This window comes from Megalops cyprinoides, chromosome 16 (assembly GCF_013368585.1).
Source record: "Megalops cyprinoides isolate fMegCyp1 chromosome 16, fMegCyp1.pri, whole genome shotgun sequence".
NCBI classification, from domain to species: Eukaryota; Metazoa; Chordata; class Actinopteri; order Elopiformes; family Megalopidae; genus Megalops; species Megalops cyprinoides.
In genome coordinates, this window is record NC_050598.1 from 15,237,821 (window position 1) to 15,251,957 (window position 14,137).

Genomic DNA, 14,137 nt, shown 5'->3' on the forward strand with positions numbered 1-14,137 from the left:
GCTTAGGTGTCATAGAGGAGTATGGAAACCACCGACATGCGTGCCAGAGTAAACAAGGCGGTTTGTGTCCCCCATAGGACTTGATACGCAGAGACATCCTGTACTACAAAGGCCGCATCGACATGGACAGGTATGAGGTGGTGGATGCCGACGAGGGCCGCGACGAGGACTTCAATGTCAGCGTGAAGAACGCCTTCAAGCTGCACAACAAGGACACAGAGGAGGTCCACCTCTTCCTGGCTAAGAAGCTGGAGGAGAAAATCAGGTGGCTCAGGGCTTTTCACGAAGAACGCAAAATGGTGCAAGAAGATGAAAAAATTGGTAAGCCAGCCACTGGCTGCTTTTCTCCAAACAAAACTGTGCAAAAGATTATGTTGTATGGGCCAGTTGTACGGTATAGGGCGACAAGTGTTGCAGTATAAGTTAAAAACAGTTAAGTATAAGAAAAATAAGTTAAGTATAAGAGAAAAACAAGCAAAATTAATATAAAATATTGTAAAATTGTACTCAAAATATAAATGAAACGATGAATATTGCTTCTTTGACAAGGGTAGTTTTCCTGACAATGCACAGGAGAATATTTAAATTTGTACAAAGTACTTCAGAAAAAAGGTTCTGGTTCAATACATTTGAACTTTTGAAAAATATAGGGACCATCCTTTGTTTGGGGAAGACAACTTCAAAACTGAGCACTGTGTCTTGAAATGAAATGTACCATATCTATTACCCTCTAAAAGATGTTCTGCTTTCTGTCTGTGACACATATTTTTGGACTTTCAGGGTTTGAAATTTCTGAATATCAGAAGCGACAGGCTGCCATGACAGTCCGGAAAGTAACCAAACAGAAAGGTGAGGCAACAAAGAGATACCAGGTGATCCCCAAAAACTTTCTCTTTGACATGGGCTAAACTCCCATCACCAGGTCTCGTCACTGCTGTTTCTGAATGAGGAAAAACAGGATTGGCTGCTTTTTCCTGCTGTCTTCGTTAGTTTTTAGAGTGAATCTTTTGGCAGCGTCTGTGATCTCCTTCAATTCACAAAATCCTACATCATTGTTTCGGTTATGGTCACACCCTTTCTGAACTGATGCGGATTATAGTTACTGTACTTCCACGGAAAAACACCCTGGGGGTGCATTACATGACAAGTTGTTTATTGTAAAAACAACAGTATCTTGGGGTCCCAAGTGGCTTGGTCGGCAAGGTGTTTGCTTTGAGAGCAGGCTGAGCCCAACAACCCCTATTTGAAGCCAACTATGTCATTTGCCAACAAGGACTGACTTACCACAGCGGTGAGATAAATTGGCTTAGTTTGGCCATGGACAGGGATTGGTAGGTCTGACAGGGCTTCCTTGTCTCGCCAGCCTCAGGCACACTTCTGTTTCGTCAGGTACCTACAAGATGCACAGATGGCATCCACAGAGTAGTGCCTATCTTCCAATGAGTGACCACTTCACTGTGGTGCACTGTGTGACTTGTAATGTGAAAATAGCCTTTGACTGCATGTGAGTGTATCTGAGGGTTACTTAAAGGGGGAAAGAATCACAGTGTCTCATTAGCAGTATACAAGAGTCTTCTTGTAGAAATAAAGGCATTCATGAAGACTGCAATGACAGTTAAGGGTATCTATAACTGCTCTTTAAAGTAAGCAAATACAGGCAAATATGGATGCATGGACATACCAATTAATTCAAAGTTTGTATTGTAAGGGTAGTCTTCAGGACACGATGAATGATTATTCCACACAAGCAAACGCACCACCTGAGTTATTTTTTTCATATAGCTATTTACATATTTCATTTTACATTATGATATTTATGGCAAGAGCTTGACACCTAATTTCTCAGTGAACAAGTGTAGGTTCTCATTAAAAATGGCTTGTTGTTGTTCTCTTGCTTGTCCTTTAAAGGACTAGTGATGTTACAACCATTACAGAACACACAATGTATATTGCCTCTAATCTTTCATTCAATGAAACAGCACTGAAAAGACTGGTAGAAACTCATGGACTGTATCCTTGTACAGAATGCAGTGTCAGCCTGCAGCATGTTTTGTTTCAAGGAGTATTAATGGAGAGTATAATATTTACTGTATGTGTTAAAAGAACTGTGCTCCCATCTGTGCCATTTCCTCATGTTTTCCATTCTCTTTCATCTTGTTTGTATTATTAATGGAAAGCAAAGAGTAATAATAGCAGTTGTGGAAAAAAAAAGAATCTAGAACATTCTGTTGTATACAGCTCTCTGTTGTATTGTGTCATGAATGCTGATGTAGTAATTCCTTTCTTCTGGCATGTTTACACTAGAGAAGAATGTTATTGTATATGTGTTTAAAATAATTTGTATATTTGGGCAACACAAGGTGAAGTATTCTTTTAAATTTTCAGATTCATTTGTAGATATCATCTTGAGAAAGATGGACAATTTATATGGACATGGTATGAAAATTATAAAGGTATATTCCTTAGAGTATTAAGTAGAGTATGAATTACTCTGTAAGATGCCATGGCAACTGTTAAAAAAACACTTTCAGAAGCAAAAGCATATATTATTTTGCTTGAAGGAAGATATACACCTGTAGATATATTCACTGTCTCACAGTAAATGTCTTTACAGTAGTGGTGTTAATGCATTCATTTGTATCTTTGGTGCTGTACAGTACAGTAGGGCAACTAAAACATAAATGGGAAGGATAAAAACAAAAATGAAAATGGAAGTACTGTTTTGTTTGTCAAGATGCCATGGCAACTTTGTCATTTTTTTATTCCAGAATTTTTTCTCCAAATTTTTAAAATGATATTATAAATTGATATTGGCTGTGGCACAGTGTTGATTTCCAAGCTTACAGGAGTGCAGCAATTTATTATGAGTTTGTAGTGTTAACTTATGCCCTCTTGTGCCGTTACCATGTCTAAAGGGGTGATTCAATCCAACTGCAAAGCATTTAGTCATAATTTAATGGCTTGATGCGATTTGCTGGGACCTCTTTGCGCATTGCATGTGTAAGTGCAAGTCATTCCTGACTTAAGGTTGTCAAGCGTTACTATTGTACTGTATGTTTAATGCCAAAGCCGGCAACCTCCACGAGAGTAAGTAATCATTACTGTTTGGCCATCAACTGGAAGGCCTGTTACAGTATTATTTTGTAATTATTTGTCCTCCAGTAGTGATATTAAGAGGAGGGAATTTGGCCTCTTTTTCTTGCAAGTCAGTGATAAAAAATACCAAAAAGAGATTATCTCGAGGTATTATTTAATAGTTACACAATTTTAGTATAATGAAATGTAATAAACAGCTTCAATACCGATTTTGAATTACTAGGCCAGGACATTTTCTGTGACCTGTATTTCTGCCCGGTCCAGTATGACCCCCGTAACTGAAATACACACACAGTAAAAAATCTTCCATAACTTCTAATCGACCTTACCCTTAAATCAGTGCATCTTCCTTTAAAAGGTGAAAGGGATGATTCATCATAATACAGCTGTCTGTCAGCCTGCATATATTAAATTTTGCTGTCAGTTGAAATTTTTGTGTTATTACTGGCCCTTCAGATAGACAGTTGTTCATAACCATTTCTTTCCTTATCCATTATCACTCTCACCATTACTCTCAATCACATCTAATGTTAAGCTTGAGAGCTTGGGCCTTCACAAGTGTAGCACTCAAATGACTGAATTGCATTGCAACCTTAATTTAAGGATTGATTATTTTCATGTGTTAACTTGCGCAATGAAGGAGGATAAAATGACCCCTTGAGACTTCATATTTTCTATTTTGTAAAATGCCGTTGATACACCAACTTAACCATGTATGTATCGTATCTCTGGGGTCAGATGAATGTGACGTGGGATCATGTGACCCTGGCTGATACGATGATGATGACAGTAGATATTGTAGCTGTTTGTCTGTTAGTTCGTTCATTGTGGCATGAGTGGTTCAATATGTTCAGCTTGCATTCAACTAATGACAGTGTGTGTGTTTGGTCTATCTGTCCGCCTCACTCCCCCCCCCCCCACCCCCCCTCTTCTCTGGCTCCCACTTGTTTCTCTGTGTTTGTGTTTTTCCTGTCCAGGTGTAGGCCAAAGCAGGTCCATGCCCCCTTCGTATCCACCTCCCCAGGACCCCATGAACCCAGGACAGTACTTGGTACAGGACAGTTCGGCACAATCCCAGGTCTTTGAATTTAACGAGCCCAGAAGGAGCCAGTCCCCCTTCTGGCAGAACTTCAGCAGGTTAACACCATTTAAAAAATAGAGGAATTCTGACGTTTTTAAGAAGGATCTACTTATTTTTTTGAGAAGCACTAGACAACAAATGACTTAATGACCTATTAAGAAAAAAAAAGAAAAAAAGGCAAACAGAAAAGGACCAATGCCGTTTGGAATGCTACCGATTTGCAAAATTCCATCTGCCTGACGGCTGTGCTACTCCTATGATTACTACCACTGTTACTTGTACTACTGCTTCTACAGCAATTACAACTGTATTACTACAATTACTATTACTACTAATACTACTACTACAATCACCAGATCCTTTGATCCTGTTAAAAAAAGAACATAGACCAATTCACCTGCATATCTCCTGCTCTGCAAAGTTGATATTTTATCATTTGGCTTTGTCCTTTGGAAAATGATAGTACCACTCTCCTGAGCACAAACGGAGTCAACAAATGATCCTCAATGAAAGGAAAAAGAACAGGAGTGCAAATCATTTGATAGGTTGTGCCAAACAGGCTTTGCCTTTTGTTCACTGTGATGTTGATAGCCGTTACAGCTGGACCTCTCCCATCCTATCCCCACTTTGCAGCATCACTATCCTCCACTGTAGACAAAAGGCTGCACATTGGCCAAATCGTCAACTTCTTATGGTAGTATTTCTATTGTGCACTTTTCAGATCTGTGTTCTCCTGATTGCTGCATGCAAAAGTCCATTCACCTGCAGTTCTGTCGGTGCCAAATTGTTTGTACGAGTTAGAAGATGAAACTGGCACCAGTAAATCCAATTTAACAGACATACCTAATATTGTTGACAGGGTATTCATTTCTTGTGGACCAGAGTAGCTTTTGTTGCATGTCTTAAAGTAAATTCAATTTGAGCCACAAGATTAATTTTTATTTTCTATCACTTGCATTAGTTTACATAGTGTATAACTTGGGTGGGTTCCAAACAGGGTTTTTAACCATGTTGAATTCAGCTGCCTTCAGTCCGGGTCCTGGTGTCACAAAACAGTCATCAGCTGTGAGGAGTCTAAAGTTTGGGTTAATGGTGCTTACCAATTTTTTCCTTTTCTTTTTAACTTGAAACCCCTCATCTTTCTGTAATGTAAAAGGTATAAAGATCAAATACAGTGAAAACAAAATCAGAAAGCTGACATATGCACAGGGTATACAACATGAAACTCCCAGAGCAAAATGTGAAAGGAGAAGATTGTTGTTTCTGTTGTTTCATTGGCTGAGAGGAACTTGAAATGACGCTGATTTGAAAGGCGGAGGTTTTCCATGCCATGTCAATATGCTTTTTGTGCACAGACACCTGCATTACCCCTCCTCCCAGTCCATTGGTCCTCTCTGTTGGCGTTGTCACGCCTGGTCCACACTGCCATGGCCTCAAATCACCTCTGTATAAAATCTGTGAAAAGATGTTTCACATGTACAACACCAGAATGTACTTGACCTGACAATGCTGTAGGCAAATGGCATAATAGGATCTTTGGGAAGTAGCTTTTTTTGGCTGATATTTGAAAAAAAAAACGCTAACTACAGCATACAAAATCAATGATTGATCATTCCCAAATATTTCTGAAATGACAAAGGAAAGAAATAACAAAGAGTAGTATTTTATTTTCAGGCTCACAGGCAGATTGCAACATCAAAGATTTTATATAAAGTGATGTCCCTGCAGAGGTTTGTTCAATACAGTATGACATTTTGACGTCCTTTCTTCCTTGTGATGTGTAGCCTTTTGATCCAAAACTAGAACTTATACTGACAGTATAGTACTAAACTAAGCTTACAGTATCTGAAAGCAGTTGGATTTACAGATCTGAACTTAAAAATCTCTACAAAGCGTCATCAAGGAATAGCATACAATTTGAGAGTTACTTGGTTCATCTGTAGTTTCTCCTATACATATACACACACACACACACACGCACACACACACACACACACACACACACACACACACAATCACACACAGTGCACATATGATTTTTTTTTCTCCCAATGCTCTTGAAGACATTCCCAAAGCAGAACGTGTAGAGTGTGATTATATGGGTTTTACTCATAGCGAATGAAAACCTCAGGTCTAGATTAGAATATAGCTGCATGTTCTGTCAGATTCCAGTTTGAAAGATGCAGATGCCATCTAACAGTGCCTTCTAGGATTTTACTAGCGATGCTTGATTTAGTAATGTAGACAGTACTAAATAACTCATAAATTTGCTATTTACACAGTAATTTATGTCTGCCCATACACTATGTCAAAATCGTAAGTTGAAGAAGGTGCAGCCAAAATGATCTGAATCCCATTTTTAAAAAAAAAAAAAATCTTGAAATGAGACATGGATCATTTTGGAGGGTGGAAACTTTAATCTCATTCTGATGAAGTCATGTTTTGGACATCATGAATTCTGTTGTCCAAGCATGTACAGTATACCAGTACATACAGTCTTTACAGTTATTGAGGTGGCTGAGCAGAGGTCAGAGGTTCTGGGTCCTGTTTGACCGATTTAATGTGATTTAATGAAGATATATATATATATATATATAGCAGTGGCAAGTATATTGACACTTGCACAGCATTTTACTCATAGTTAGGACGTTATAGTAAGGATGTTGCATCTTGTAATCATATCGAGCAGAGGATTATGTATTGAGTGATATATATATATATATATATATATATATATATATATATATATATATTATTTCTCTGAAGTTTTAATTTCTGAGAAACTTGCAGAACCCACCACAAAGATTTTTTTTGTGAAGTCTGCCACTATTTTAAGTGCATCTGTTTGAGTTTACATCGAGTCAACAGACCAGAACTCTATGGAGATACAGACTCCTGCCAGAAAATGGAAAGTGAGTAAACTGTATAAACAACCATTTACCTTACAACTAGCAGCTAAACCATGTACATATTGTAAATAGGACAGATCATATATTTAAATATTGGTATTTTAAGTATGAGAGATATTATTTAAGTTATATGCTAGGTTTTGTTTTCAAGTGAACGCATGTTAATGGCATCAAAGGTTCTGCATGACACAAGCAAATTTTTTTTTTCTGATTTCATGTTTCTTTTTTCGGTGGGGGGGGGGGGGGGGGGATCTGTTCATGTGTTTTCTGTTTTCTGCTCTGAGAAAAGAAAATGTGCCCTTATGCTGGGCTTCACAGCTGTTTCATTATCACTTACTGAAACTTAGGGTTAGGATTCTCTTAGCTTAGAGATTGTTGCTTTTGTCTTTACACACAGTGTGTACTTCTGTCTGATTGAACTAGTGGTCCCATACCTGGGCCAGTCATGCATAGTGCACATTGCATGCAGGGGTAAAAACAACATATATTCTTTCTCTGCAACTCATGATGCTGTTGTATAATAATAGCCACACCGCTACAGTTCCATGCCCCAGCCAGGATCGAAACAGCCATCTATTTTTTTCCCTCGTATTGTAGTGCAATCTGAAGACAGAAGTCCTTCACCTATTTTTCTTTCTTTTTTTTAAACACTGGACAGTCACAAAGCATCCTGCCATGTGCCAAGATAGTTACCAGTATGTAACAGCTGCAACTAGCGTTATCCTTTACCTCTGTGAATGAGGGGATGAACCAGTCTGTGTAAATGTTTTGGTGTATTCAAAAGCACTGGGAATATGTTATATATTGGTGTAAAATCTGCATTCTATTTGATTGACGTCATTTGTAATTAATTGTAATTTCCATTGTTAAGAGCACTGTATTCTGTATAATTAAGAGCACTGTATTCTGAGCTGTGGTGTCAGTTGGGACATTTCAACATGGTCTTTTGTAACACAATACATACTTATACTTTGTGCCACTTACCAGCTACGTAGCTGCCTTTGCACTGTAATCATAAATATCAGAGAACTCCTAACAAAAGCAAATAATAAATCAGAGATCAGGTTTGATTAGGAAGTAGACACAGCCAGCATAAAATATTTCAGTTTCTTTTGCTTCAGGTAGAAGTCATTCATATTTATGTAGTGCTGGTCCTTTAATTCATGGACACATTTATTTATTCTGATTTATTTGGTGAATTTCCAGGCCTCAGGAGAGCTACCCATTCTGGTTGTAACAGAGTTTGCTTTCCCTGTCTCTTTCCTGTTGAGATTATATTCAATGCACATCAAATCTGTCAAATGAAATTTGCATTTCTATGGAAACGTGAACAGTGTAGTTTGACCACTGTGGGTATTTGCACTGAAGTTTGTGATTATCCGCTTGAAGCTTTCCCCCCAAAACTAAATTATTATTTCTCACCACTGGTAGAACACATACATTAAAATCTTAATGTTAATGTGACTTTAAGCAGCAGATGTAAAGAGACTGTAAAGCCTGGCTGTAATATAATTTACTTTCTGTCCTAGTTGCAGTCACACAGCTAAATATCCCCCTTCTGAGTGCCCAGCACTTAGCATACACTTTCTCTGGGCTTCATTAGTGGAAGCAAGGATTTCATTCCAGTTTTAAATTGTGTTGCACACGAACACTATACTGCCATTTGTGGGAAAAAAAAAAGAAATATCCAACCATACTGGTCCTGATATTTCTGTCTTTTTTTTCTTATGATACAAATATGTCAAGCACTCACCGAATAAATACCTTCAAATGACCAAAGGCATGAAGGGATGATGTGATTAAAAAAAAAGAAGAATCGCATCTTATTTGCCTACCTATTGTGAAATTAAACTGAAATGTTACTATTCTTTGGCCCTGATGTTTACCTTTACATATGACATTTGTGCACTGTGATGCTACAGTCATAAGTATAAGACGGGGACACATGGCCAAGCATTCAGACCTGAAAGAAGAAAGGTGGAGCACATTTCTCTCTTGACCTTTTCTTTCCAATCATCTTATCCTCAACACATTCAAATGATTCCTTCGCAAGATCTTTAAATTGTGTCAGTATGATAAAAAGCATGTCTTTTTTGAACCATTGTTTGCCCAAAGGTTTTACAGTTCATTCAGATTACTTCTCAACAAAACCTTGGTAGTATATTCATACAAAGGAATAGCTAAGTTTGCCTACTGAATACAGAGCACACACAGCAGTGTAAGATGTTAACTATATTAATTAAGGTGACCTCAGTAACCCAAAACATATTGATGACCAGTAAAGACTGGAAAGTTGTACACAGTACACATCCATAATCTTTGAACTCAATTTATAAAAAAAAATGAGCATTGTATTTGTACATAAATGTCATTTTCTGCACTTTTCGTCAGTGCCATGTATTTACAGAACCACACATTCTAGATGATCATACTGAATGCATCCTTACTAAATGACTATACACAGTCCACTGAACTGCACTTGCAAAAACCATTTCTACAATTACAGGAAAGATTTCTGGGTTCTGAGGTCTTAAAATAGCGGTGGGTACTTTGTACATAGCCACATTTGAAACCTGTCTGCTTGGTGCTGAAATGTTACGGGAGAAAAATAAAATGTTCTCTATTTTTCGTTTTTGGATTTTAGATATAGAAATTTTGTAACTTGGTGAACTGTTATCAGTGTTGTATACATACAAAGTCTCCATATCTAAGGCAAACACCAAGCTGACTGAATAAATTATGCATAATTGAGTTAGTCTTCTTTTTCCTTGTTTTATGGTCAACGGACAGCTTTTCTGAAGACTAAATGTTACGATCTAAGGGACTCGAACTAAAAATAACTTGGAAATACAATGAAGTTATGTCCACTGTAAATGCTGGAATTTTTATTTTGTTAAACATACTCTATGATGTAAGCTTGTTGAACATTATCACTTTAACAATTCAGTGTTTACGTCAGGACTGTGTTATCAGTGATGTCCATATTAATTCACTAATTGTTCTGGGATACAATGAACGGGATTCTGGGAATTGTCACATACATTACCACAATCTGTTTAAAAGAAACACTGGGACACAATATAAAAAGAAAAACAATTATTCAGATTCTCGTAATAGACTTTACATTCTGCTTATGATTCATGCTATATTCATAGGGGAAGATCTAGTGATATCATATAACTACTTGTCATAGTTTGTCCCCCTGTAAAACTTCTTTATTATTATCAGTTAGACCAGTCATCACCTTACAAAATTGAGATGTTGTTGCTCTTCAACATCTGCACAAAAGCAGTCAGAATAGGTGTTTAGTAGTGGTTTCATATACTTATATATACACTATACACTAATTCTCAATCCTGCTCCTGGCCCCCCCCTGCTCTGCACGTTTTCCATCTTTCCCTGGTCTACCTACCGGACTGAACTCATCAGTGGCACTTTTGACTAGCTGAGCACACCTGATTTAATCACTAATTTCAATCAGGTGTGTTTGGAGTAAGGACAGATAGAAGATATGCAGGACAGGGGGCCTCCAGGAGTAGGATTGAGAAACACTGCTCTATGGAATAGAGCTCTGCTAACGTAGTATGTTGAATAAAAAAAAAAAAAGAAAATGCTCGTGATAAACATCAAATAAAGAATTTCAGGGGAATGTTCAGTCAGAAAACTCAGCAGCACTTTATACCACCTTTATTGAAGAGAAAATGGAGGATTAAAGTATACTGTTACCATGCACAACCTACTTAGTCAAAAGATGTTGACCAAAAAAAAAATTGCTGATAAATAAATAAACCAAATTCAGTTGTAAACAGTTCACAGTTTTATTGAATGTTTTAACTCGGCACAGTTGTTCGACTGAAATGAAAAAAGAGTGGTAATTTTACTGTATCTGAATCAAGATTGCATTAAACAAGAATGTTCAAAGGCCCTAACAAACATGCTACAATTCAAGCTTGGTGAAGGTGTGAACATGGACATGTGAGAGTGAAGTAAATTCTATGGTAAAATAATCACTACCCACTCAGGGACAGCAAGACAGTCACTGGCTACACTCCACACATAAACCACATCAGCATTATTGTAAGCACCACGCACCTTATTCCTTTGCGCTTCCTATTCTGTTGCTTTTACAACAAGCTCCATGCAGTTTCTGCCTACCTTTTATTAATGCTGTTAGTAAATGATATGAAGGTGAAAGCATTCCTCTTTCTTTTCTAAATAAAGAATAGAAAGAGAAAATGCTTTCATGTACAGTCAATAAAGGGAAATTTTAATCTGCCTTCACAAATCAACTAAATATTCTGGAGGGTCTGTTGACACTCATATCTTTGATAAGAAAGGAGTAAGTCGAAGCAAGGAAAGTGCAATGGAACAAATACAGATAAGGGCGGTATGAAGTCTCAAATCTCTGATCCGCTCTCCAAGGCTCATGTTGTTGGAACCAGCCCAATCTTACAGAGGCAAAGCTCCCACAGGTAGGAGGCAAGGGATTCTTTGAAAAGCTGAAGATGGTGAAGAGAAAGCATCTGTGATCGTAGTGGGCTGCTTTGAAAGAGTGGTGGGGAGCTATCATTCTCTTTCAGGGTCTTGCCAGGGGCGAGAGATTTAAATCTTCTCCAGCTTTATGGTGACACATAACCCTCACTTCACCTCACATACTGTGAACAATGAAAAAGAAACCATTACCCTAAAGCTATGCCCAGAACACTGTCTGTCTGCTTAGCTGTACTTTCATGATGAACTGCAAGCACAAAAGCATGACACGTTGTATTTCTGCTATCCTTGACATCATGGAACTTCAAGTCGGATCCAGGTGTAGCAGCTTGCCTATGTCAATGCCTTTGACCAGCAAGCTCTGTGTAGGAGCTCCAGAGATAGGAAACTGATGAGAAGGTTTAAAAAGGTAAGGCTTTGCAGTTTTGGTTGTATAATTGCATAATTGAATTGGATACAAGCCAAAATCAAGCCAGTGCAATCAGGGGAGAAGAGGGAAGAGCCAAGATTCTGAGAGAGGCAAAACAACAACTACAAAAAATATATATCATTGAAGAAAACATTATATACACAGGAGCGATGCTCTAAATTAGGAACTATCTGAAATTAGCTTGGCTTGTCAGAACTAAAATATATTATGCACTGTATTTATTTTACAGCTTGAAAACTTTAATAAATATGTCCTTGAACCTATTCAGCATAGATTAGCTGCCATATTTCTCAGATCACAGGCCACAGCATCATCCTGTCCTTTGAGATTTTTTTTTTTTTGGGTGGGGTGAGTTGGCTTGTGGCAAGTCAATGCAAAGATTCCATATATAGATACACTTGAAGAGCTGACATTACTGGTAGTTCTGAAAATATACATAACTGTATTCATATATTTTTCAATCATATTTTGTGAATAGATGTTTATATGCCCTTACTGTCTATGGAAAGAATCTGCAGTCCTTTTGAAAATGATATGTGGTCTTTGTGAATACCTTGAAAATACTGTATATACACTGCTCTATGTAAGATCTGTCTTAAAAAAGAGACTTTGGACAACAGTACTCTTCAGTAAATCTTTAAATAGGCTTTAATTAATTTGTCCTTGTTGCACATTGTGATCACACATACATATTCACAAAGCCTTCAGTCATAGAATATTTACCCTTTTTAGAGAATTGTACAGCATTAAAAAAAATAGAAGACACCACATGTCTTTCTCTGGCAGTACTGACCTAAACACAGTGATTCAGTTTAAAAAAAATAATGATATTGAAAAGTCATCCCTTTTGAGATATATGACAGTGATGTCACAGTGTGTATTCAAACATCCTGATGAACTAGTTACAGTGTTTCATACCAGCAACTACCTACTGTGGTGCATAACCCTGTTGTTTTTATTCCATAGTCATTTCATTTCCATAAAGACTACCCCTGCTAGAAACGGTAGTAGAAACTTTAGTAACAATAATAATGGCAATTATTGTTATCATTATTATTACAACATATTTTGCACTGGCCAACATTCTTCATGATGAATTAAGAATTTCCAGAGGACAAAACACACAAAACATTCATGAACAACAAGCAAGAAATGCATCATCATATTTGGCGTTAAGGGACTCGGTGAATCACAGTGTGTTGACAGAGTTATAAAAAGAACATAAGAACATAAAAAGAACATTTCTTAGACTCGATAAAGGTTTATGGTGGTGTAAATGCATGGGGTAAGTACATGACTAGACTGTGCATTACATGTCCTTGTATTGCAGAAATGACAAGTGAGTTTTGTAGGATGACTCAGGGAGCCTGTATAATTTATCAGGATGTAATTATGTTAAACAGTTATGTTAACTAGAAAAGATAATGGGTTTATGGGTACGGTGATGAGCTGAAATGATAAATGCTGAAATGAGTATTACTAGGATTGTGACTGGGAGGATGATCCTGAGAGAGCTTCAGGGGGCATTAGTATGGTGTCAATGTGAACACAGTGCTTTCACAGAGCACAATTTAACCTATCAGAAGATTTTGAGTTTTAGTGGGACAGTAGAATATTAGAATATATAAATATATGGGACAGAGAGTATTTTATAAATTCGAGAGATTGCATTAATTTACACTACAATGCAATATCCAGCCAAGTTTCCAGGTGTCCCTCTGATGCTTAAAATGTCTCACGAAGATTCAAAACATGCCACGAAGAGTCTGACTGATCCATAAATTCTCCAGGTTTCCCTGTCTGTTGAATTCAGTTAGCTGTTCCTGAGTATGCCCAAAAAGGACACTGTACAATAAAGTCCTGAGTCTGAGGTTTTTAGGACTTTTGTGGTGGGTTTGTTAAGGACCCTCTGTATAGGCCTATTCCAAACACCAATCTAACTACTCCATCCCATTAGTCATGAGGGCCATGACAAAATCCTCCCCATGAAGTTTTCTGCAGCATCTCTATGACATGATGCACTTTATCCAAACTGCTGGGCTTGGCATATGATTATCACAAATTGTAACTGGAGAGGTTTAAAAAAATACTCTGACACCTCCACAGCTGCCTAATTCCCAACAAGAGATG

At 37.6% G+C, this 14,137-nt stretch overlaps 1 protein-coding gene across 2 annotated transcripts in view; it reads left to right on the top strand.

Annotated features, from left to right (window-relative positions):
- The window catches only part of LOC118790650 (spermatogenesis-associated protein 13-like), an 81,932-nt gene extending 77,587 nt beyond the window's left edge, over positions 1 to 4,345 (top strand). The window contains exons 13-16 of one of the 2 annotated variants that reach the window (XM_036547634.1): positions 78 to 321; positions 781 to 849; positions 2,386 to 2,436; positions 4,074 to 4,345. In XM_036547634.1, coding sequence (XP_036403527.1) covers positions 78 to 321; positions 781 to 849; positions 2,386 to 2,436; positions 4,074 to 4,255 — 546 coding nt within the window. In that variant the 3' untranslated portion in view covers positions 4,256 to 4,345. The remainder of the gene's footprint in view (positions 1 to 77; positions 322 to 780; positions 850 to 2,385; positions 2,437 to 4,073) is intronic. The other variant, XM_036547635.1, reaches the window with a different exon arrangement.
- Positions 4,346 to 14,137: the final 9,792 nt, after the last annotated feature.